Source organism: Pleurodeles waltl, chromosome 6 (assembly GCF_031143425.1).
Source record: "Pleurodeles waltl isolate 20211129_DDA chromosome 6, aPleWal1.hap1.20221129, whole genome shotgun sequence".
Lineage (NCBI taxonomy): Eukaryota > Metazoa > Chordata > Amphibia > Caudata > Salamandridae > Pleurodeles > Pleurodeles waltl.
This window is the reverse complement of record NC_090445.1, coordinates 737,945,318-737,970,662: the sequence shown is the minus strand read 5'-3', so window position 1 is coordinate 737,970,662 and position 25,345 is coordinate 737,945,318. Positions and strand designations below refer to the sequence as shown.

Below are 25,345 nucleotides of genomic sequence, written 5' to 3'. Positions count from 1 at the left end.
TTTAAAATAGGCATTCAATCCAGTGAGTTATCTTCCAGGCTAACAACACTGCTATTATTATTCTTATTTCATAGTTACTGAAAATTAAGTACAGTATGGATGCAGAAAATAAATGCAATACAGTGGGAGTTTCAAGAAAGCCCCAAACTAAAATGTAACAAACACCATTATCTCATGGCATAATACACATCTGTATAGTATCTATACAAAACATAATTTAATGTACAAATCACTGATGCGACTGAAGAAACTGCTGGATATGGGCTATGGAACAAAACTAAACTGGATGACCGTGTTATTTGAGATGTCATCAGTGATGCTATCGTTTTGTTTTAAAATTATACTTTCTGTATTATCTCAAGGCCTAACTTTAATGTTACATGAACCCTTGGTTCTCAAAACAAATGCCAAGGTTGTTTTTTTTTTAAGTTAAGTTAGATATTATTACCATAGCTAACTGTTTTTTTCCAGTGGGTTTTCTGGGGGTGCAATTTAATTGAAGATCCTATTATTGTACCCAACTATAATGCTACTTTAACTTTTTTTTAATCATATTCACCCAGCTCAATCACCTCACAGAGCATACCTTTTGCCACGCAAGTTGGGTGCAGGGCCTGAACTGTGGCCTGGTCCTACACTTTACAGATACCCCTGGCACAGAATGGGATGCCTTTAAGGCAGTTCTACGGGGACATGCAATTAAATAGACCAAAGGCTCCGAATTCAAAATTCTAAATTTCAAATATCAAAGGGGTAGGGTATAGGGCGGGCACACTCCTGAACATGCAACAGGACATCAACAGAACATTCCATGCATATTATACAGACATTTACACTGCTCCATAACATTCTGACACCTCTCAAATTGATCACTTCTTAGATGCACTGCAACCACCACAACTACGAGCATCGCATGAGGCAGACCTTGAGGCTCCCATAACTGAAACCGAGATGACAGGGGCGAGTAAGCAGATGGCATGGGGCAAAACCCCAGGAGCAGATGGCTGGCCAATAGAATTCTACGCAGCTTTCAGCACCAGACTCACCCCTCACCTACTTAAAATGTTTACTGCAGTACTCTCGAGGCGTCTGCTTCCTGACTAACTTCAAGAGGCACTCTTAGTAATTCTTCACAAACCTGACAGGGACCAATTATCATTGGGGTTATATAGGCCACTTTCCCTATTAAACTCAGACTACAAGATATTAGGTAAGGTGCTGGCCAACCGTCTGATCTTTAGTACATCCTGAACAGAATGGGGTTATACCCGGATGAAACACCTTTCTGAAGCTACGGTGCCTGTTCATGCTAGTGGACTGGGCACGATCCATGAACACAAATTCGTGGGTAGCATTGCTAGATCTAGAAAAAGCCTTCAACACCCTGGGATGGGAAAATCCGAGGATGGTCCTGGCAAGAATAGAAATAGGCCCCAAATTCGTTAACTAGATATCGCTGCTTTACAGCATACCATTGGCTCTAGTCAAAATAGGACACATCATATCCGAACCCTTGACAATAGGACGCGTCACCTGTCAGGGATGCCCACTGCCCCAAATTATATCTGCCCTAGCAATGGAACTCTAGCATGTGCCCTCAGAGCACACGTCCCACAGTGGAGAATCCAGGCTGATGGTCGCTTGCACATAATTTCACTCTATGCTGATGATGCATTGGTATATCTAAGAAATTACATCACAATACTCACCCAGGTCATTGACCTTTTCCAACGATTTGGTGAAATATCAGGCCTCAAAGTGAACTGGGGGCAAATACCATCTATTCCCATTGACAACGTTATCAACAGCCCAACAGACAGCACTATTTCATACCCCTCTTCCATGATCCTGTCAATATGAAATATCTTGGGGTTAAAGAATACCACTCAGAAATTGATCTTATAGACGGCCAGAAACATAGCCAACGCAAGATCTTCCCTTCCATTCTGGATGTCACTACAGCTAGCACCAGTGGGAAGAGTGGCTATCTCCAACGTGATACTCTTACCTAGACTTCTATATTTCTTCTCCACCTTGCCAATGACACCACCCACACAACTGTTGCAGATTTGCAAACACTCCTTACAAGTTGAATATGGGGTAAAGGTAGAAGACGAGTGGCACTATCCAAATTTACAAATTATATTCTCCTCTAGAAAGTGGGTGGGGGGGGATGGGTGCACCCAGCTACCAACACAATTATGCAGCCGCCCAGCTACAATGACCTATGAGTTGGATGAACGGCCAGAATACAACTGAGCTTGGACGTTGGTTTGGGGGAACACCCTCCCCCCAGTATTGCAGCAGCTGCTGGGATCAGAATCGGAGGTACCTAGAAAAGGTGGCAATGTGCTCATGTGAGTGGCCCACAAATACTGGACCAAATTTGTATCTAATTCAAGTGATTGCCCTCCATATGCCCCAGAACTGTTGTGGGCATTTCCAGGTTGCTGTGCATTACAATCGTGCCCGGACGCTATGGCTTAGTCAGCAGTGGGTATTACTACCTGGGGTGATCTCTTCACGCAAAAAATACTGGCCACTTTTATAGTCTGGCAGACGACTTTGGTATCCCCCAGGGGCACTTTCTGCTGTACGCTGCTCTTGCAAAACATCTGTATGTAACTTGGCATAAAACACACAATGAACCACATACCTCCCTACTCTTACAGATCCGGTTAGTACAAGGAGTTGAACGTAAAGCGGTCACACACCTGTATAACTCCATTGGTTCCAGTGGGGAGGCATGACTTAATCAATTATGCATCTACCGGGAAACCACGCTCAGTATCACCTTGACAGATAAACAATGGACCCAAATGTATGAAAATGCTGGAATTGGTTTCCACTAATGCCCACCTAAAAAAACACTCAGTTCAACTATTTACATTATACCTACCTTACTCCTGAACGCCTGGCCCGCATGTACCCAGGGTTGTCTGACACATGCCCCCACTGTTGTTACGGATGACTTCCTACATATGGTGTGGAGCTGCCCCCAAATATCCTCCTTTTAAGAGATTGTCAGAAAATTCCTAGCCAAGGCCTTCGACACCCCCTCCAGAAGACAGACACACACTATTTACTGGGACTTTCTTCCTGCTCTGCTGCCCAAAAACAGCTTACCATTCCCAGCTTCCAAGAGCATGCTTTGGTGTTGGTGAAGCATCAGATAGCAATGTGCTGGAAGGCTGCAGCCCCCGCAGCGTAAAGTATGGCTCTCGGGCTACTCTTGCGGAACAACACATACTAACAGCTGGGGGACTAGGTCACACGATACCGATAACACCCCCAAACTGGCAGAAATATCTACAAAAGGTGGAGACCGCTATGAAACCAGCAGCCACAAGAGGACACTCACCCGTGCGCCACGTCATCTAAACCAGCACTGTGACTTTAGTCCCACATGGATACTTACTGCGCAGCACAAATACCTCAATTCCCACCAAAGGCTACCCCTCATTCCCGCCTAGACACGCACCAAAACTATACATCTGACACTGGAACATGCATAGTTGTGTGTATCCTCCCTCGATATCTCCTCCGCAGTTACATAATACCCCCGGCTACAACTGTCTCCTCAAAGTGTGTGCACATTCTCCCCTCTCCTCAGGTTTCCTAATGTTGTATTTTATTTTTGCATGGATACCCACTGCAGATAACAGATGACATACTGTTATAAACGCCAGGCTAATGTTCCACAGGGAAAGGTACACACTTATGGGATAACTTTAAAACATGGAGATGTACAAAGATTAATTGCTATTGCCAAATGTTATAAATGCCAAGACATTATGTTTTCGCTTAATGTAACCGTACCTGCAACATGCAAATGTTTGTTTACAAAATAAATAAAGATTTATAAAAAAAAAAACTGTGGCCTGATCCTGTGTCCAAGCCCCCAACCACCCCCCAGGTGCGACCAACCCCCTTCTGTGCACAGAAGTGTGGACACAGGGCCTTGCATCTTCTTTTTCAGTCCTGCGATACCAGAGGTACTCACACTGGAGTACATTGGGAGAAGCACTGGGTTCCAGAGTACATGGAGGAGTGCCAAGCACACAGGTCCAGAAATGGCCACCACTGCATTTTTGTTGCTGTTGCAGCAAGCAAATCAGATGGTTTGGCCTTGCACATCTGTTGGGAAAAAAGGCCTTCTCGTCCATTCAGAATACTTTATTATTTGAATTTGCAGTCTAGCAGGACACCAGCGAAACCTACTGTCAAAATATCACTAACGTTTAAACCTTAATTTTTCCGAAAACATTCAATGGATTTACACCAGATCACAAAAGGCACACCTCCTGTGTAAGAATCTACTTTTAGTCAAATTTGTTGTAATTCTATCCTGTATTTTTCCTGTATCACTGTTCAAGATCCCTTTGGTACACTGCATGGGGAAAATACTCTCCTTTACCTCAGTCACCTAGCTAAGGTAGATGATCTTTTTTGGGAAACTTTTGTGAAGATTTGCAAAAACAGTCAACGCCACTAGCAAATCAAAAAACGCTCATCCTATGAAAAGTCTGGCCCAACAACAACTACACAGTGGCAATCACTACTGTGTAATTAATAAATAAATATAAATACATTTTAAAGTGTATATTAAAATAAGATCCCAGCTTACTTGTGCCTAAATCAATCCCAGGCTATAAGAGTGAGTGGGCATATCAGGATTTAAACCTCTAACACTCAAATGGCTAACGAACTGCACCAGCAGGCACTGAGCCCAACACACAGTTTTACAATTAGCCTTACTGGATCTGGCATAGCCAGACCAGAGCTGGTATTTTCATTAGCCAAAAACCACAGTATCAATGGATCCCACAAATAAATGGGAGTGCTGACAAATCAACCATTTCCAAATTGTATTTAATGTCCTCAACTTGAATCAAAGTATTGGCTAGCAATAAGATATTCCCTGCACCCTAAGCGTGATAAGGCAAGAGCCATGAAAATGCAGGAGCTGACAGCTTTGCCCACATTGGGGTATGAAGGGCAGGTGACATGGGGGATTTATTCCTCCCACCAGATTTTGTACTAGGAGGATATGGAGAACAAGGTTTGGGATAAGGAGATAAAATCATTTTCCCACTCACCTCCATGGTTCACAGGGCCAACAGAGTGCAAAAGCTCTATCTAGAATGGTCCTGCTCTTTCCCTGCTGAAATGCATTTAGGGAATGTGACCAGTTTAAGGGTCACAGAATAATTCTGGCGTCATGGAGGCCACCCCTTGTCCTCTACCCTTTTACTTGGGCTCACTTGTTCTCTCCTTTCGGACTACTGGTCAGACCTACCTGGACCCAGAAGGATCCCTATGTGCTGCCCAGCCTACTTGAGACGCCAACACTGTTCTTGTCAACCTCACACACCTGAATTGTGTGGCCTCATCCTGCCTGTTGCCTCCCATAGCACCATCTGAAAAGCAACTGTTCATTAACAGCCCAGCCATCATTCACAGTCAGTCATCTGATAGCCGCCAGCTCAGAGTACCATATTAAACATAAAATAGGTGGAAGGAGGGTAAGGTATGTTTGGCTTAAATATTACCAGGTCTTTTCCCAACAGGCTGGGGAGTTAGGGGCCAGTTGTATTGCTAGGACAACGTTCCCTACTAGGTTTGCAGTATCCGACATTTGTTCACGTTTTAAGTTTCAGCAGAGGCCAGGACATGGTACCTAAATGGAACTTTAAATAAAATTGTCTGGTTTCATTTTTATCATAGCCTCTCTGTTTTTGCCCACTTTAATGATCAAATGCAAAATGAACAGATGATGGATGGAATGAGGAATAAATCAAACATTCACCCCAAGTCACAGATCTCGGTTTAAGCCATCAGTCTTTTTTGCTCGCCATCCCATTCCGTTTTGGACCTAGCCAAATGCAAATCAGTCTTGACACTGCCCCCCATGGGAACAGTCCAGCCCAAACTGCCAGGCCAGGTCTTCCCTGGACCAGAAACAGGCATCCTAGGACCGGTTTTAGGGTATCACCCCTCGTCAACCAGGCTAGTTTGAATCCGGTGGCAAAGAGTATGGACCCACATCTGGACATACCTTTCCCACTTAGGGTGACAAATGCAAAAAGAACAGATGATGGACATGCAGAACAAATTTAACATTCACCTCCAGTCACAGATCTGGGTTTAATCCATCAGTTGTTTTGCTCCGCATGCCATTCCAGTTTGGACCCAGCCATATGCGAATCAGTCTTGACCCTGCACCCCATGGTAACAGTCCAGTCCAAACTGTCAGGCCTCACCCTTCCTGGACCGGAAAAATACTGGTAATTTGGTGAAGTTTTAAAGATGTTGCAAAGGCCCGCACATGATAACTAGAATTTCATAATCTTTTTCTACATGCCCTTCTGACTTTGTTTACTTTAATTCAGTCAAGAATCATTAAGATAGCTCTAAAACTCATTTTAACCCCTTTGGTGCCTTGGACGCGCTCGGCTCGACCACAGTTGCTGTGTGCCGAGGACGAGCCCAGCTCGTCGTGCACCTGGCCTACCAGGGGGAGCGCTAGCGTTCCACTCGTGCGCCTCTCACTCACACATTCCCATCCCTCCCCTTCCACCCCTGAACCCCCTCCCCCGGCAATCTGATGACATTAGCGCACTCACATCACACCAACATAATAAAATGCTGCTGGGGATGCGCTGGAAGCCATTTGCTTCCAGCGCATTTGGAGAGAGGACCTAGTAAAGGTGATTCCTTCTCCTTGGGGGCTTGGAGGGGGGAAAACAGACACAAGGGGAAAAGAAAGAGTTTTTCCTTTCCCCCGTGCCTGTTTTGAGTAGATTCCTGCTCCACAATCACAGACGAGGCCCGCGATCGTGGAGCAGGAATCCACCCACTAGCCACCAGGGATGTCTTCTTTGTTTGTTTTGGGGCGCAACCCCTTGGGCAAGGGTCGCTCCCCTGGGGGCATAAATATATCCGTGTTTGGGCCCCTCTGGGGGCAATTTGGCCATTTTTTTGACCGATCTACCCCCGGAAAGGGGGGGTGTCGAAACCCACTAGACACCAGGGAGTTTTTTTTGCCTAATGTTTTATGGCAGCAACCCCTTAGGCAAGGGTCGCTGCCCTGGGGACAATTTTTTTTTTTTTAATAAGTTTCACCCCCCCAACACCTCCTCCCCAGGGCTAGATCTGCCATGCTTTCTGCCGATCTTACCCCCAGGGGGGTCAAATCCCACTATGCCCCAAAGATTGTGTTGTGTGAGTGTATGTGTGTTTTTGTGTGTGTTGGGGGCACACCCCTTGGGCAAGGGTCACCCCTCCAAAGGGGGGACATTGGTTTTAGCCATTTCCTCCCCCCTTGGGGGCAGATCAGCCTATTTTTTTCAGCCCATCTGCCCCCAAGGGGATCAGAATCCACCAAGACGCCAGGGAATTCTTTTTTTTCCCTTTGTTTTTTTTTTGTGCTGGGGGCGCACCCTTTGGCAACGGTCACCCCCCAAAGGGGGCACAGAACTGTTGGCCATCTGCCCCAAAGGGGACAGAATCCACGTAGGCACCAGGGATCTTGTGTATGCGTGTGTGTGTTTTGGGAGGGGTAGCCCCTTTGGGAAGGGTCGCCCCCCAAAGGGGGTACATGACTGATGGCATTTCTGCCCCCCTCGGGGGCAGATCGGCCAATTTTTTTTTTAGGCACAAGCCACCAAGATGCCAGGGATTTTTTGGGTTGTTGACCTTTGTGGTTTTTTGTGCTGGGGGAGGGGACCCTTTGGCAAGGATCCAGTTAGGCATCAAGATCTTTGTGTGTGTGTGTGTGTGTGTGTGTGTCTGTCTGTGTGTTTTGTGTGGGCGGGGTGGCTCCTTTGGCAAGGGGCGCCCCCCAAAGGGGGCACATTACTGATGGCCATTTTTGCCCTCCTTGGGGTCAGTTTGGCCTATTTTTTGTAGGCCCATCTGCCCCCAAGGGGGGCAGAATCCACTTAGGCACCAAGAAAAATTTGGAAATGCTTGGTGGCGGGGTGTTTGTCAACTGGCAAAGTATTTGTATTTGTGATTATAACATTTTATTCTTCCTTTTTGTTCTAGCTCAAATATTTTGCTTCCTTTCCTATGGATCCTTGCTGTTTTGGCAGTAGTTCAGCTGCGGTTTGCGTAGTTGAATGTTTTAGGTAAGTAAAAGCAATTCACTCCAAAGGAGTATTGTTGACATGCATGAATGACATGTTTGTAGGTGGTGTACTCAATGCAGGATTGTGTGTGAAATTGTCCTTAGATTTGTGCACAATGATATTTGTGTTTTAGTGGGATATCATTGGTGATTGCTGTGTCTGTGCAGAGTAGTTGCTGGTGAGTCTAGCTTTTTCGGGCAAGTGACTGGTATAGTTTTTGAGTGCATGATTCTTTTGATAAAGTCACACGTTATTACTTATTTTAGACAGTACTGGTTGATGTTGGCGCTTTTGTCAAGTTACACTTCGTAGAAAGGATCATGGCTAGCCACAGAGTGACTGCTCAGCAGGTTGTTGGCATGCTTTTTGAGTCGTCTTCTGACCATGATTATGAGACTAACTCTGCAGCTGAGGCAAAGGAGGAAATGAGAAATTCTGGCAGTGACTTTTTTTGTCCGAGAGGAATCTTCTGATGAGGAAGCCACTCTCAGTGCAGATGAAGGGCCTGTTTTAGAGGAGGACATTGATGTGCCAATAGTGCAGCAGCCTGGGACTGAAGGGTTTCCCATTGGAAGACCTGACGCCTGGATTGCCCCAAACATGGAGCAGCCACAGTTGCCTGCATTTACTGGTCTCCCAGGGTGTAGAGTCAATACGGAAAACTTTTTTGCCTGTCAATTTCTTTCAGTTGTTTATGGGTGATGTCTTTTTTTAAGAGATTGTTGAGCAGACTAATTTGTATGCGGAGCAGTATTTGAGGGGCAACGCTGCCAGACTTAGGCCTCAGTCTAGAGTTACCCAGTGGATTACCACAAATCTGGAAGAGTTGAAAAAGTTCCTAGGTTTGATTTTTTTGATGGGGTTGATAAGGAAGCCGTCGCTGGCTTCTTATAGGTCTATTAGTCCCCTGATGGCAACAGCTATATTTCCTGCAACCATGACTCGTAATGGGTATTTGCTTCTTCTTCGGATGCTGCATTTTGTTGACAATACTTTGGCCTTGCCAGAGATAACCCTGACTGTGACCGTCTTTTTAAGAGTAGGACTGTCCTTGATCATTTTTCAGAGGTTTATAATCCAGGGAAAGAAATATCTGTAGATGAGTCTTTGGTCCTGTTTAAGAAGAATTTGGTTTTTAAGCATTACATTGCTAACAGGAGGGCACGGTATGGAATTAAATTGTATATGCTGTCAGAAAGTATTACAGGATATGTGTATAATTTCCAGGTCTACACTGGTGGGGATTCCAGTACTGACCCCCCTGGTTGTCCGCCCACTTTTGGAGTTGGTGAGAAAATTGTGTGGGAACTTGTTAGACGACTGTTTAACAAAGGTCACCATTTGTATGTAGATAACATCTACATTGGAGTGCAGTTGTTCAAGGAATTGTTCAGAGTGGACACTGTTGCATGTGGCACAATCCGCTCTAACCGGAAAGGATATCCAAGGGAGCTTTTCTGTAAAAAACTGGAGGGGACAGTGCAGTGCCTTGCGGAAGGATGAGCTGCTAGACCTGAAATTTGCAGACAGAAGGGATGTCTACATGTCAACTACCATACATGATGAGAGTACTTCACCTGTGGCTGTTTGGGTTCAAGTTGCTGAAGTGCGCAAACCTGTGTGTATTCTAGACTACAATAAGCACATGGGTGGTGTTGATAGAGTAAACCAGAGGTTGGAACCTAACACTGCTATTTCTAAGTATTACTTTTGGTATAAAAAGTTGGCGATCCATTTGTTTCAGTTAGCAACTTTTAATGCTTTTATTGTGTTCAAGGATTGTTTCCCTGAGTCAAGGATGAACTTTGTTAAATTTCAGGAGTCGGTGATAGGGAGCCTTATTGTGGTAGAACAGGCAAGAGTTCCTAGAGTAGCAGTGGTGGAGATGTGGCTAGATTGAAAGATCACCACTTTCCCAATCACATTCCTCCCACGCCCCAAAAAGTCTTTCCTACTAAGAAATGTAGAGTCTGTGCCCAAAGAGGTATCCGGCGGGAGACTCGGAACTACTGCCCTGATCGTCCTTCTAAGCCTGGGCTGTGTGTGGCTGGCTGTTTTAGAAGTTACCACACCCAAAAGAATTATTGGGAACTACCATGAGTGAAAAGTGCCTGCTTTGTATTGTTTTATATTTTTTGTTCAGTTTCATGGTTGGCATTACTGTCATGCAATTAGTTAGAGCTTTTGAGTTTGTAGTTTTGTACTTATTTGTGATTAGTTAGTGGTCTCTTTTTTTGTTTAAAAAAAAAGTGATGGCGGTGTGCGTGGAGTGGCGCTTAGCTGGCAGTGTAAATAGTGACTTGCTGTTGACCACTGCAACACACTGCCAGCCAAACGCCTCTACACACACTCCCATCAGCTGGTGTGATCGCTGTATCAGGAATGAGGGCCTATGAAAGTGATGAGGCCTTGAATGGCGCTGTCTGCTGATGCGAGTGTTGTAATGTGCTGGGCCCGCAGCTGGAGGCATGAATGGTCTTGTGCATCTCATGTATGAAAGGTGTGTGAATGGACTGTAAAGCGGTTGGTGCTTTGATGCGGCTTTGCAGCTCACGAGCTGTGAGTCATTGGTTCGGATTTTTGGCCTTTCAGTTATTGACAGTGTATTTCATTTTTTTTAAAATCTCTGGTAAATAAAATTTGATCAGCTGAACCATCACTCACACTCTTGCCAAATCCAAACAGTATGTATGGTAAAAATGACTGTGTGGTAAAAATTACAAAACCTGCTCCACTCTAATCAGGCGTCGGACCACACCCGTGACATGCTAGGTGTCTCGGGTGGGACCCCGATGATGAAGCATGCCACCAACCGTGTTGGTGGGTGAGGGGTATTCTTAACATAACCTAAGTGTGTTTTATTCACATTTTTAGTGTTTGGAATATCTCAGAAGGACGTGGGCACATCAAAATGATTTATTGCAACACTGTTTTTCAAGGGGTGGGGGGGGGGGGGGTGGAACCTGTGTTTTTGGTCCCAACTGTGGCGATCATCTAGGGAAACCTACCAAACCCAGACATTTTTAAAAACAAGATACCCAGAGGAGTCCAGGGAGGTGTGGCTTGCATGGATCCCCCCAACATTTTCTTACCTAGATTCCTCTGCAAACCACAAAATTTGCTTAAAAAAAGCATATTTTCCTCACCTTTCTTTGTAGGATTACAGCGACAGCACAAATTTCCTACCACCCAGTGCTCCGCTCAGTCTCCCAAATAAAATGATACCTCACATGTGAGGGTCCTCAAAACAGAGTCAGTTTAAAAATGTATAAAAGAAAAAAACGTGCTTATCAACTCGCTATGCTATCCACTCAATCTCTACAAGTTTTTGGACTTTTCCTGTTGCAGGCACCTGGGCCACACACACAAGTGAGGTATCATTTTTATTGGGAGACCTGGAGGAACGTTGGGTAGATGGAAGTTTGTGGCTCCCCTCAGATTCCGGAACTTTCCATCACTGAAATGTGAGGAAAAAGTGTTTTTTCGCAACATTTTGAGGTTTGCAAAGGATTCTGGGAAACAGAACCTGGTGGGAGCCCTACAAGTCACCCCATTCTGAATTCCCCTAGGTGTTTTCAAAAATGTATAGGTTTGCTAGGTTTCCCTCAGTGCCAGCTGACCTACAGGCCAAAATCCATTGCTAGGCACTTTGCAAAAAACAGCTCAGTTTTCTTTGGGAAATTATGATGTGACCATGTTTTGTTTTGGGGCATTTCCTGTCGCGGGCACTAGACCTACCCACACAAGTGAGGTACCATTTTTATTGGGAGACTTGGGGGAATGCTGGGAGGAAGGAAATGTGTGGCTCCTCTCAGATTCCAGAACTTTTTATCTCCGAAATGTGAGGAAAAAGTTGTGTTTTGGGGTTTTTTTTTTTACAAGTTTGAATGTTTGCAAAGGATTCTGGGTAACAGAACATGGCAGTAGCCCTACAAGTCACCCCATTCTTAATTCTCCTAGGTGTCTAGTTTTCAGAAAAATGCACAGGTTTGGTAGGTTTTCTCAGGTGCCGGCTGAGCTAGAAGCCAAAATCCACAGCTAGATACTTTCCAAAAAACACGTCAGTTTTCAATGTAAAAATGTGATGTGTCCATGCTACATTTCCTGTCGGGGGCATTAGGCCTACCCACGCAAGTGAAGTACTATTTTAAGCAGAAGACGTGGGGGAACACAGAATAGCAGAACAAGTGTTATTGCCTCTTGTATTTCTCTACATTTTTTTCCTTCCAAATGTAAGACAGTGTGTAAAAAAGACGTCTATTTGAGAAATGCCCTATAATTCACATGCTAGTATGGGGACCACAGAATTCAGAGATGTGCAAATAACCACTGCTTCTCAACACCTTATGTTGTGCCCATTTTGGAAATACAAAGGTTTTCTTGATACCTATTTTTCACTCTTTATATTTCACCAAATGAATTGCTGTATGCCCGGTATGGAATGAAAACCCATTGCAGGGTGCAGCCCATTTATTGGCTCTGGTACCTAGGGTTCTTGATGAACCTACAAGCCCTATATATCCCCACAACCAGAAGAGTCCAGCAGACAGAACGGTATATTGCTTTAAAAAGCTGACACGGCAGGAAAAAGTCACAGAGTAAAACGTGGAGAAAAATTGCTGATCCTTTCACATCAATTCCAATATTTCTTTTATTTCAGCTATTATTTTCTGTAGGAAAACCTTGTACGATCTACACAAATGACCCCTTGGTGAATTCAGAATTTTGTCTACTTTTCAGAAATGTTTAGCTTTCCGGGATCCAGCATTGGTTCCACACCCATTTCTGTCACTAACTGGATGGAGACTAAAACCACAAAAAATAATAAAAATGGGGTATGTCCCACTAAAATGCCAAAATTGTGTTGAAAAATGTGGTTTTCTGATGCAAGTCTGTCTGCTTCTGAAAGCTGGAAAGACGGTGATTTTAGCACGGCAAACCCTTTGTTGATGCCATTTTCAGGGGAAAAAACACAAGCCTTCTTCTGTAGTCCTTCTTTCCTATTTTTGAAAAAAAATATGAAATTTTCGCTATGTTTTGGCTAATTTCTTGGTCTCCTGCAGGAGAACCCACAAACTCTGGGTAACTCTAGAATCCCTAGGATGTTGGAAAAAAGGACACAAATTTGGCGTGGGTAGCTTATGTGGACAAAAGGTTATAAGGGCCTAAGCACTAACTGTCCCAAATAGCCAAAAAAAGGCCTGGCACTTGAGGGGGGAAAAGGCGTGGCAGCGAAGGGGTTAAAGTGCTATCTTCTTGTATTTATTGTTTAAAGGGTGTACTGATAAAGGTATAAAAAAAATACAGACTATTGTGGATGTTCATATTTTTTGTACCTTCTAGGACATTAAAATGGCGGCCATGCAAAAAAAAAACAGCCAGGTGGCAACTCGTATGAACGCAGTAAAAAATGTTTTTCAAACAAATGGCCCAGCCCCTGGCATAAGGGGTTTTAAAATGCGTGGCTTGCAATAACATATTTAAGACATGCTCTTCCATTAAGGAGGCCTTGCTAAAAGCTGGCTACAGTGGCTACCCGTTAACTTCTATGCTTTGAAAATGCCTCTATAGAAATGCAGGAATTTCGCCTAACTCAATCTCCAGCAGTTCTAACACACTATATGTTCCAATGTTTTTACTGTCCAAACATGAAACTTTGCCTTGCTATGCAGTTATGGTGTTTACCTAACACCTGTTAAAAATGTCCAATGTGAACTATTTTGCATAGCCTTCTTTTTAGGGCATAAACTCAAACCTGAACCGCTTCACTATTTATTTTTCAATTTGCTGTTATCTCTAAGCCAGGCCCACTTACTCTTTTTACCTCTTCCTCCCCTGAACTCCAAAAAATCCAGATTCTCCCTTTATCCCTACCCACCCCTGAATCCTAAAAAAACATATCTCCCTTTACCTCAATCTGTCCCAGAAATCTAAAACTCCTTACCTCTACCATTTCAAAACACTTAACACATTTGATCTACTTACTTTGCAGAACTGAATAACACAAAAACGTACTTCCAAACTGTGACTGAATGCCTGCCTTTCTATTTCACTTCAAACTACGTGACTGTGTATGTTTAAAGGAGTCTGCTGAACTTGGTATAGGGTCAATCGAAAATGCCAAAGACTGAGCCAGTCCGCAAGCCCCAAACCCCGTCCGCCCCGACAATTTATATCTATTAAGGCGCTGGTCGCACTTAGAAACAAGAATGACTTGAGTCAGCACTGACCTCATCTTGCGTCTTCAAGTTTTCGGCTCTCAGCTCTTCATACTTGTCAACGGCTGCAAGAGAAGAACGACAAGGAACCTGGTTAAACTGTGCAGAAATATAACACACTGCAGTCACCTGGAGATTGTAGAAATGAAGAAAACAGAGATATTCGCCCTCCTTGAATAGAACAACTGAAGTGAAATGAAAAGCTAAACTATTTTAATACAGGATACGCGAATTTACTTTGGCAGTCCAAGTAGCTAACCACTGACCTAGCATAAATATTTTTAAGACCAGCAAAATGGCTTTTTCTGCCCTATCTCTGAGGTGAAATATTAGGAGTGTTCCATGCCCTTCTCCACTGGAGAAAGGCACTTGCTTCAGGCATTAAAAGTAGTTTTACATGCGTTTCCCTGGATACCTATTTTGCATTGCCTTCATATGGAATACAATCTTTCCTACTCCTAACCCTAAACATACACCTGTCGGAAATCCATAATGCTGGTGGATTTTGAGTGCGCAAAGGCGCACTTTGGGTTCCAAATTAGTCCACTACTTTAATCCTAAATATTTTTGAGCTATAATTCAGTGTGAAGTACATTAAATCTCAGAAACTAGAGGAATGGCATGTTTTCATTAGCTTATGCCGCTTTATATACTTTACAACCAATCATAAAATATACCGAAGTCCAGTTTAAGTAATAAAGTATTATTGTACACACTGCCTGACAGACACGCAATTTATATAATGTGTTTATTTTACGTTAAAAACATGGAGCATGCCAGTGAGGTGACATCGGTCAGTGTGAAGAAGAATTACAATAATGGCAGCTTCAGGGGTGGGGAGGTGAATGTGGGGCGTGCAAAGATAGTGTAAGCCCAGAAGAGACTAATACTTAATAAACCAGGATGAAATTTCAGTTACAGGGACCTAATTTTGGCACTTTCGTGTTACGCTTGCTACGTGAAATTACAGTGTTACAGCACATCACCCAATTTTATGCCATTCGAGACAAAAATTTAGTGCAAACACACAGGAACAACATGAGCAGCTGCTGTTTGCAGTGCTGGTGTTATTGTGTTTTTTGTTTTTTTTAGCTCGAAATGTGCCCTCCCTCCCGTCTGACACATTTCAATCTAAAATATAGCATGATACACTCTTCAAGATAAAACATTGCGCCAAATCATAGTTTTGCATTTCGGGTAATTATGCATAATTTTTCAGAACATTTGCGTAACTAATCTACAGCAAATTATTTGAATTTCATACATCCCTGGCCTTAAAGTCATTCTTAAGAGCGCAGGTAGTGGGTTCAAGGCGCCCGGGTGACAGATATGCATTTTCACACACAAAAACCCTGACACCTTGTTTTTCCCGTGTTTGGGTTTGCAGAGATGACAGACATCTGCAGAGAGCAGAGGAAGACGCAGTTTATGAACTGTGAATTTAGCAGTCAGATTTTCCAGGCCAGTTCCAAAGATTGCTAGGAAATTATGCAGACTGACTTAAAGCAAATCTCTTTCCCAACAGAGAGTGGAAAATTGAGGTCAAAGAGTTCCTTAAGACAAATTTGCATCAAGGGAAATCTGACAGCATTTTGGACTGGGTATAGTCACTAGAATTGGCTTTCTCAGACATATACTTTAGTCAAGACACAAAGAGATGAACACATTTTCACCAGAGAAGATGAGGTCAAAAATCAAATTTATGCAGTCTTTTAAAATTGTACTTACAATTTATTATTTTATTCTCTTGAAAGTTCCATATTAGATAGCAATCATAAAAGTTATTTACTTTATTCTTTTTTTCTTCTTTAAATATAATTTTTAATACAGTTTTTTATATATAAAAGTTTCTTCAATTACATAAGTGAAAGAGTTTAGGGCTTAGAAAAAAATCAAAATGATGTTATATTCGCAAAACGTGTTGGCTTGTTATGACCTGCTTTAAAATTTAAATTATGTGATGGTATAGTGAAAAATAAACTTCTTTAAACTTTATCGATTATGGAACTTTGAAGGCAATAAAATAATAAAGACTTTTTTACTGTACTGAATTAATTTGATTTTAGACCTCTTTATCTTCTTCTTTAGAAATTATTTTTGTTGTAATAGGGTGACGTTCATCACTTTCGAGATCTAACTTCTGCTGGTTGTTTTTTGGGCCAATTCAGCCCCTTTTAAAAATTGCAAAACATTTTCACCACACCCTCTAAGAAAGAGGACAAAGGAGCAAGGCTGAGGGAAAGGATAACACGATTATCAAAACGGCCTCACTGCCTGCAAATAAAGAAGCATTTTTACTGCAGTGTGAATTCTAAATGCAATCTGATATGCTCACAAAGATAGTGGGTGCGAGTTACGAATGATGAGATATTGTTTTAGGTCATGTGCAGCAGGTCAAATTACTACAATTTTCTAGTCACAAATGGATAAGCAGGATCATTTTAACTGGCTGTTTTTTATGACCACAAGAGAACGCAGAAAAGGACTTCATTTCCCAACCAGTCGATCAACAGGATGCCCTGTGGAAAGACCTGCCCTCAAAATGTATTCTATTAATAGACAGGTGTTCCTGTTTCAGTTTCTATTTGCTTTGAATTCCGGTGTTTTTTTTCAGGATTCACCAATGTTTTTTAAAATGTTAAAAATTGGTGGTTAACAGTGTTTACTGTTTTTTTGTGTGTAAAACATCACAGGTATGGTGTCTTCTTAAGTGGTTTTAAAGAATGTGGGTTTTACTTTCTTAGTTGGTTCATTCATATTGCCAATTCTTCCTTCCTTCTTTCCTGCTCTTATGGAATTTCTCTGTTCCTTTTCCTCAAATCTGCTCTTCTAAGCAACTTTTCCTTATTTCTCTTACATCCCTGCAGGTTTCATTTCCCAGCACTCAAAGTTCTCTCTCTAGCAGTCCAGTCCGGCCCCATGTCGAGGGTGAGCATGAGTGCAGATATGTTTGCACATGATTAAGCTTTGATTGCAGCAGATACAAAGTTAATGGTGAGCATATAGCACACCTCTCTGCTCTTCTATTCTATTCTTCAGAAATCAACAGAATAAGAATTTCCACTTGGGACATGTGATATGTATTGTGGGATGCTCAGTGCTCTCAAATTGAAAGCACACTGTCCTGTTCTTTGTCTTGAGATACCAAGAAAGTACTGAACTAAAGTAATGAGATAATAAATGTGGTATTCTGACTCTATTCCTGCTCTATGTGGGTCTGGGCGAGAAGTCTGCAGAAGAATTAATGTGCATGCTGTAAGCTAAAGGAATATTTGTGATAGCAAACTCATCTGCTGTGTAAAGAAGCAGAAGTGTTTGTCTGTGCAGTTCACAACATGAACAGTTTATGCTACGTTGCCAGGCCATGCTTATGGCATCTTGTGTTTATTTGACAGTCAATAGAGGGACTGCTAAGAATTTATTTTTTCCACACATGTGGGCCTTTGTTCATTTGAAAGCAATTCAGTGACTGTGCTCCTTTCAGTGCTCACTGCACTAGTGCATTTTCCATCTTGATGAAAAGTATACGCTTAGTTCTACAATTTTATTTAATGTCACCGTAGTTTGTACGGGTGATTTTGAAAAGTGCCAGACCTTGTTTCAGCACCATAGGCTCCGAACTTCATTTTGATATGGAGGCAGTAGGAATGAAAATGTAACTTAGGGATGAACACTACTTCAGTATTGAGGGTGGTCAGAACTGGTGCATGCATGTATGTTTTTTTTTTTAATTGTGCTGTCTGTAGCACATATGATTTCGAACCGCACTGCCCGTAGTTGTAGATTTTCTGTGTTATTAAATGCATTGTAGGCAGCTTCGTTTCAGCAAAACGAGAACTTAGGCCTCTTCCGGGCCTCCGTCTGATTGCTGAAGTTGTTATTGATCTATACCTTGTCCCTCTGTCTCAGGAGATAAGTTCCTAAATGTATACTTTTTAGACCATCACCCTATAAAACTAAGAAGAGTATTGGGTACAGCACATTGATTCTAGAGGCGTCAGGATACAGAGTGATGTTTGTTGCCACAATCTTGATCTCTGATCTTTTAGAAAGCAAATGTGATCAAGGCTTATGGTGAAGGAGAGAGGACAAAAATCTGTTTGTCCTTACTGAGAACCTGCCCAGAATTCAGCTGAGAAACTGCTGGCCTGTACACAACAACATGCAGTGAATAATGAGCTGAAGCCGCAAGCTGAGCCAAGCTCTACTATAGGAGTCGAAGTAGGTTTAAGGGACTGTGGGGATGGTCCAAAGAGCTTACTATGGCATGAGTGGGACATAGCAGGAACACCCATCAGAGAGAATTGCTGAAAGTTAACTGCTGCACTTTTATACTGTCTTGAATCCAGAGACCATTAGAGGAGTAAAAGTGAAGCAAAATCTGATGTTTTCTGGTTTCCACTAAAAAGGAAATGTTCCCTTAAGTGGCGTTTTATCGGTTATAATTGTTTTTAAAACCTTTAAAAACGTATCTAATAATAATTTTTTTGTTAAACAATTATTAAGAAATAACACTGGAAAAGAACAGCCTATCAGTTGTGTTACATCCACACATTATTAAATAAATACCAAGATATAATAATGATAATAATAATATAATAATCTTATAAATGAAACAACACCTGTTAAATTCTAGTCTGTTACAAATATTCTGAAGAAAATTACTTTTTTGTAAACACGCACAAACATTAGCAAAGTCAATAGCTCTAAGGTAGCGTTCGCTGCCATGTTTTGGTTCTTTGTAAATGCTTGTTGTGTTCTGTCCTGGCTTTTGTAGAGCGTTACTGTTGCGGATGCTAATGTGCCCCACCTATATAAAACAAGCATTGGCATAGCCAATGGGTCTCGCTTTTGGGACCCTATAAGTGTTTAGCCATGGAGCACATTACACATCTGCAATTGAATTCAATCATTTTCTCATGTGTCTTGGTTACACAAAAACAACAAGCTTATCACATGGATTCATTTTTAAGAAAACCTCTACCGAGGCTTCCCATCCAGGCTTAGCCCCCCCGCAAGGGCATTTCAAATTACCATTGCTTGCCCCCCTACCTTCAGAAGTCAATGGGCCTGGCAAATGTTTTACAGTATCTTCTGTGAAAGTATTAATGGTTGCATGGATTGTACTGTGCTAAAGCCAAAACTCTGTAAGTTAATATGTGCGCGTGGAAGCATTCGCGCAGATGCAGAGATACAACTTTCACAGTCTCCTAACTCGTGTCATATTTTCTGGTCCTGTAAATAACAAGGTTGGATGTATAAGTAAGGATAAGCAAGAAAGCTTCAGTTCTCTTGCCACCAAAACTCTTATCTTCAAGGAACAATGAGCTGACCCAGCGAGTCTGCCCTTCTCAGAACTACACACAGATGGGGTCACACAGGTACGCATGGAGAATGGAAGGGACAGGAACAACAGAAAATAAGGGCTGCAATGCTGACTTTCACTCAATTTGAGTCCTTTGTTTCGCTCTATATACCAATATGCTGCGTGCTAAAAAAAAAAAAAAAAAAAAAAAAAAAAAGGTGCGCACACTCACATTTCTCACTGCAGCTGTATTTTATATATACACACACCAAATGTTACTATATAGTAACTGAAAGTGGGTGGGACGGAGATGTAACACAAACCAGGACACCAGGACTCCACGACTATAGTCCCAGGTGAACAGACAGGCCTTACCTTATTTGAAAAAAACAAAAAAAAACTGCAGTGCATAATAGGAATATTTTGGCAGAAAACCAGCACAGTCGAGATGCCTCATATCAGCGAAGACTCCACCAAGCTGTGTGGGTGGCAACCATGGAGCATGGAAGATAAATTCTGCTGAGTGGGGGTAGTGGTGGAGTGTGAGGTGCAAAGGGGGACATGGGTCGGGCTGTAAAGATTAATAAGGAAGGCCAATCCCAGATGTGCAGCACCAACAGGGAATCCAGGGGGTGGGGGCTGTGGCGGGGGGAGTGGAGGGGCAGGGGAACAACCCAGGAGCTAAGGGGCTGTAAAGTTTTTTTTTGTTGTTTTTTTTTGTTTTACAAAAAAGACAAAACAGAGCATTGGCAGCAAAATCCAACATAACTGAGACGAAAACAAGAAAGAAAATAATCTGTGCGAGACCTTCTGCTCTTGAATAGGATTTCAATATTTGGAAATTGTATTGTTTCGCACAATGAAATACAATGGAATGGTGTGTGAGGTAGAGGCTTTGAATTATGTGCTTTTTATAACTATCCCACTATGATGCTTTATGGTGGCACCCCCGCCAGGTGTTTTGTATAAACTATGTAAGAATTACATTTAACATGGCTGTTATATTAAAGCATGTATACTTTGTGAGGCAGCCGGAAACATTTGCTGCCTCAGTAACAGTGCTGTAGAAGTCACAAGACGCAGACTCGTTTCCATGGATCTTTGGGGAACAAAAACATACAGAAGGGCATGCAAAAGGCCAACAATACCAGCGGCAATACACATGCAGTAAATTACATTGCGATTCAACAAAACCCATTACAGCAATTTAGAATATTCCTAAGGAAGACTAAACGTGACATGAGGAACGCATAGACATTGACCATGCATCAAGTCCCTGTGAGCATGAGACAGTACATGATTTCGTGCCACAGTCTTGAAGCCTCATGCAAGCCTTCAGACTTAAGAACCAGGTTCGAGTTTTAGCGATAGGCTCAACACAGTGTGACTCTGGGCAAATCTCTTAATCTTTCTGTGCCAACAAAAATTAATGTGTCCTTGTGTAATGTAACTGGTGCTCGTGTAAAGCACTTAAATACCTTCAGGTCCAGTTTGCGGTATGTAGAAATAACAACAAGACAAAGAGAGTGAGGGCGAGCTGGTCCTAAAAACTTCTCCCCCCTCCTGTATGTTTTATGTTTGCAGAGGGAGCAGTGGGGCACTGGAGACCTGCTGGAGGACTAGCGTCTGGTTCATGCTCCTACAGGCTGCCAGTCCTGGTGGGAACATGTGGGGTAGAGGGTCAAAGGAAGGAGGGAGCAGCACACAGGAAACAGATACGGGGGGCAAGAGGCTCCATCTGAAACCTCCAGCACTCCCACCACACGACACTTGGAGCTATTAAGCAAACACAAAGGGCAAGGACGGAGTACGTGCGTAGCAAATCTTTTTTCAAATAACGGGAATCAAAACCAAGACATAACTGGGGCTTAAAAATGTCACTGTCCAATGTGTTACTGAGGCGGAAGTGAGTGCAGCGCTCCCTTGCAATTGCTATTTGGCCTCTGTCAGAAACCACACAAGTCTTTTAATTAATATTTTACTGCACTCTTTACACACACCCTCTAAATGGTGCTTCATGGACAACAGAGAATAACCAGTTAAAATAAACGAACGGCAGCATGACCTTTACTCACCACGATCTCTTCAGACATGGTGACATATGCTGTAGAAGCCACTTAAACAAAACAAACAGAGTGAGAGCGAGCTGGCCATAGAAGCGACCACCCGCTGTTTGTTCCCTGTTTGCAGAGGGAGCAGTTGGGAAAGGGAGATCTACTGGAGGATTTGCTCAACCAGTTCCCGAAGGAGCATGGCTGCTCTGAACTACGCACCCACATTGTAATATAAGCAGGGAAGAAATAATAAAGTAGTTCCTCAAAGGAACAGATAAAGAACCAAAGCATAAAGCTACAGTACTTGTTCCCTGCTCTGTGGGAGAAAACGAAAGCTAAAAAAGAGGGACAAAGAGGAAGGATTGACCACCAGCAAGCTAAGATTTTGAAAGAACAATGAAGCGAACAAATGGAAAGTAGTGGGCGGGCTTTAAGCCCACAAAGAAATATTCTAAAGTATACAAGAGGTCTTGAAAGCTCGATATAAAAAATTAGCAAAAAGCATAAAAGCACATTGCCAAAGCAGTTCCTGAAGGGACCATGTTTTTGTGTGGACATGCTCCTTGTGAAAGAGCAGAATGCCAACTCTCACTGTGAAGTTAACCAATGGCTAAAGTGAGATGACCCAATGTCCCATGATGTGTCCCGACATGTAGATAATGGATAACTACTAAACCATCCCATCCTTTGGACAGGTAGATATTTTACAAACTACCACACCCATGTTGGCCTTTCAGGATAAAAGTAAGAAAACACAGCTTCACTTCTAGTATAGCCAGTCTTTCTTCAAATCAGAAACAGTATCTTCATTTTTCAAAAGTTATGAGTCAGCCTCTTGTGTTTTGGAATAATACATACACTTTTTTCAGGCCACGACTGGGATTTTTCTAACTTTGCTGTGAGCCAGAGAGTTCTCTCACTATTTCAAGGGCAATGAAATAAGAGAACAAAGCAGTGACAGCCTGCATCAGTGTTTAGTCCCTGAAAGACAGCAAAATGCCCAATTATCACTGATTAATAAGTATCAGAATTCTGAGACCATGTCTCCAGGACAAGTGTTTTTCTCTGAATGACAGAGCAACTGCGCTAGGGTCAAGTCAATGACTTTAACTGTTACCTATTGTGACTTAAAATGTTTGAGTAGGGGAGCCAGTGCACCTTCTCTCCCATGGGTTGAAATCTATTCCAATCCAGAGCTGCTTCCTAACAATTATAGTTTATGCTTTCTTTGCTACGATACGTCACAATATCCTCATAAAAAATAAAGATCGTTACTTCAAATCACAGATCTAGATAGATGAGTTCCAGTCAAAGAGAACACAGCAGGTCCAACTTAAGTCACCTCTTCCATTATGATACTGCACAAGGAACCTACACTTTCTTCTCTTTTATTTTGTCTATGACTGCAACTATGAGTTCACACTCTTCAAAATTAATGCCCCAGGGTATCAACTTTGTGCTTAAGGCACTCAGCAAATAGTTTTACAAGAAAAAAGGAGCCGCAATATGAGACATAGCTATTAGCAAATTCGTGGCTGGCATCAGTGCTGGGCGATTGTTAACCCGCTGTAACTGGATGAGGAAAAAAAAAAAGAAAGGAGAGGAATGTACAAACAGAAAGACTATTGGGAATGCAGAACTAAAACTCTATAGGCATCTAAGTGAGAGTGCACATCCACTGGTTAAATAAATGTGAAAACATTTCAGATGCAAATTGATATTTTCACAAAACACAAAAATATGGAAAACAAATATGGATAAATACAAGAGGATAAAATACTGTAACACCTCCAGCCCTATGCAAGTAGTCAGGGTCTGGGTATCTAAAGCTCAGTTAAATGGCAGTTCTCTCAATAGTTTCTTAGAAATTAAATGCATAAAAAAAATCAAGGGCCGATTTTAAATCTTATCTTTTGCAACTTGCCTCTCATTTAATGCATAGTTGGGTAAAATAGCAACCCTATCATGTGCATGATATGATATTGCATCCTGGAAGCGTGTAGTATAAAACAAGACTTAACCTAATAACAGACTGAAAATGTGAGGGAATGGCTTGGTAGTAATGACAGATCTATTAATTCACCTAACAATGGATAGGTACTCGTCTCAAATTGAATGGAAGAGTTTTACCAATCACTTGTTAAGAGGATAACCTGGTTCAGAATATCTTCTGTCAGTAGAGAGGATTTTAGGCATGCCTATGTTAAGATGTGATGATGTTTGCTTCTCTGAAAACCTTACCCACTGCATTACATACTAGGTCAAGCTGCTTGTGCTGAAGGGTTTGTAAGCAGAAACGTTGCCTTAATGGTTATTGATGGATATTATTTTCTACCAAGATGTTGTTACTTGTAAGAATAATTTTAGGTTCAGACTATCTCGGAGCAAAGTCACTGTTTTGGTGGATTGTTCTTCCTTTCAAAACAATGAAACTGTCTACTTCTCATAGAGGAGATGGGGGCACATAGTTGTTTGGGTCAATTTCTCATTCCACATATCACACAAGGCTATGTCAAAGAGTAAAGTATATAAGTATTCTGCTGTCATTCAACTTTAATTGTGTGCACACGGACTGCAAAATACTGGAGGTAAGATAGACTTGTTTCCTACTGCTAGGAGTATGGTCGTGACATTTGGTTTGATAACTAGAGTAAGTGAAATGCACTTTTCTTAAGTGTTGAAGGGCAACAGTTATAAGATGGCAAGCAAGCTGGGAATGACACAAAACATTACCGTCCAAGCAACCTAAGCAGTTGTCAGTGTGGTGCAGATCTACATACTACAAAGCATATTGCACAGGCTGTTTGGGTCCACACTCCCTATACAGTTTAAGGATCTGAGAGGTACCTAGCAGATGCATGATTTCAGAACAGGTTATAGTGTAGAAGGCATTGAGTGCACTGAAATGTCTACTAAAGCAATGGGGGATATAATGTAGATACCTCTTACCCTACTTAGCTTAAAAGCCCAGCCAGCCATTCCTATGTAAAGCAACTATGTATTATTGACCAGAACATGTCAATGAAGTCTGGAGTCTAGGCTACCCAGAATGATGGAGAGGGAGCCAGGCATAAATTATGCTGAAGAGATGAATACATACTCTTTGGCTTCCAAATGTTCTATCATTGGTGAAGCTAACCCCCTTTACTGGAAAGACATGGATGAAGGTGTTGAGAACTTAATATCGCAAAATTGAAGATAAGATCAAGGAGATAAAGAGACCATAAATAGCAACAACTTGCTTTTTACGGAGGTATAGGGTAATTTATTTCCAATGAGGTCAGACTGGCTCTGCAGACCAATTGTCTATTTCATATTCTGTCAACATGCAGAGCAGTAGGGATTAAGAGGGGTGTGGGATCAGCTGGTGCAATTATAACAAACTACATTTCTAACCAGTACAGAGGCAGCAGTAAGTAAACAACACCCCTTGTTTTAGGTATTAGGTATCAACAGCTGTGGCTGTCTGCAGGTAGACCTGTTGTTTCGCATACATAACATACAGAGTGGTCTTTGAGTAAGCCCCATGCTCAAGACTGGATGGTTTAGTTATCTCTCATTGGCTCAGTGGCTTTCCTCCCTATTCTTGTGTCTGTCCAGCCAAGAAGCATTTCAGTATCAGAGTAGTAGGACTGG

At 42.3% G+C, this 25,345-nt stretch overlaps 1 protein-coding gene across 1 annotated transcript in view; it reads right to left on the bottom strand.

Moving 5' to 3' along the window:
* SHTN1 (shootin 1) overlaps positions 1–25,345 on the bottom strand; it is a 541,662-nt gene that overhangs the window by 456,355 nt on the left and 59,962 nt on the right. Inside the window, exon 2 of the mRNA XM_069239264.1 lies at positions 14,363–14,415. Coding sequence (XP_069095365.1) covers positions 14,363–14,415 — 53 coding nt within the window. The remainder of the gene's footprint in view (positions 1–14,362; positions 14,416–25,345) is intronic.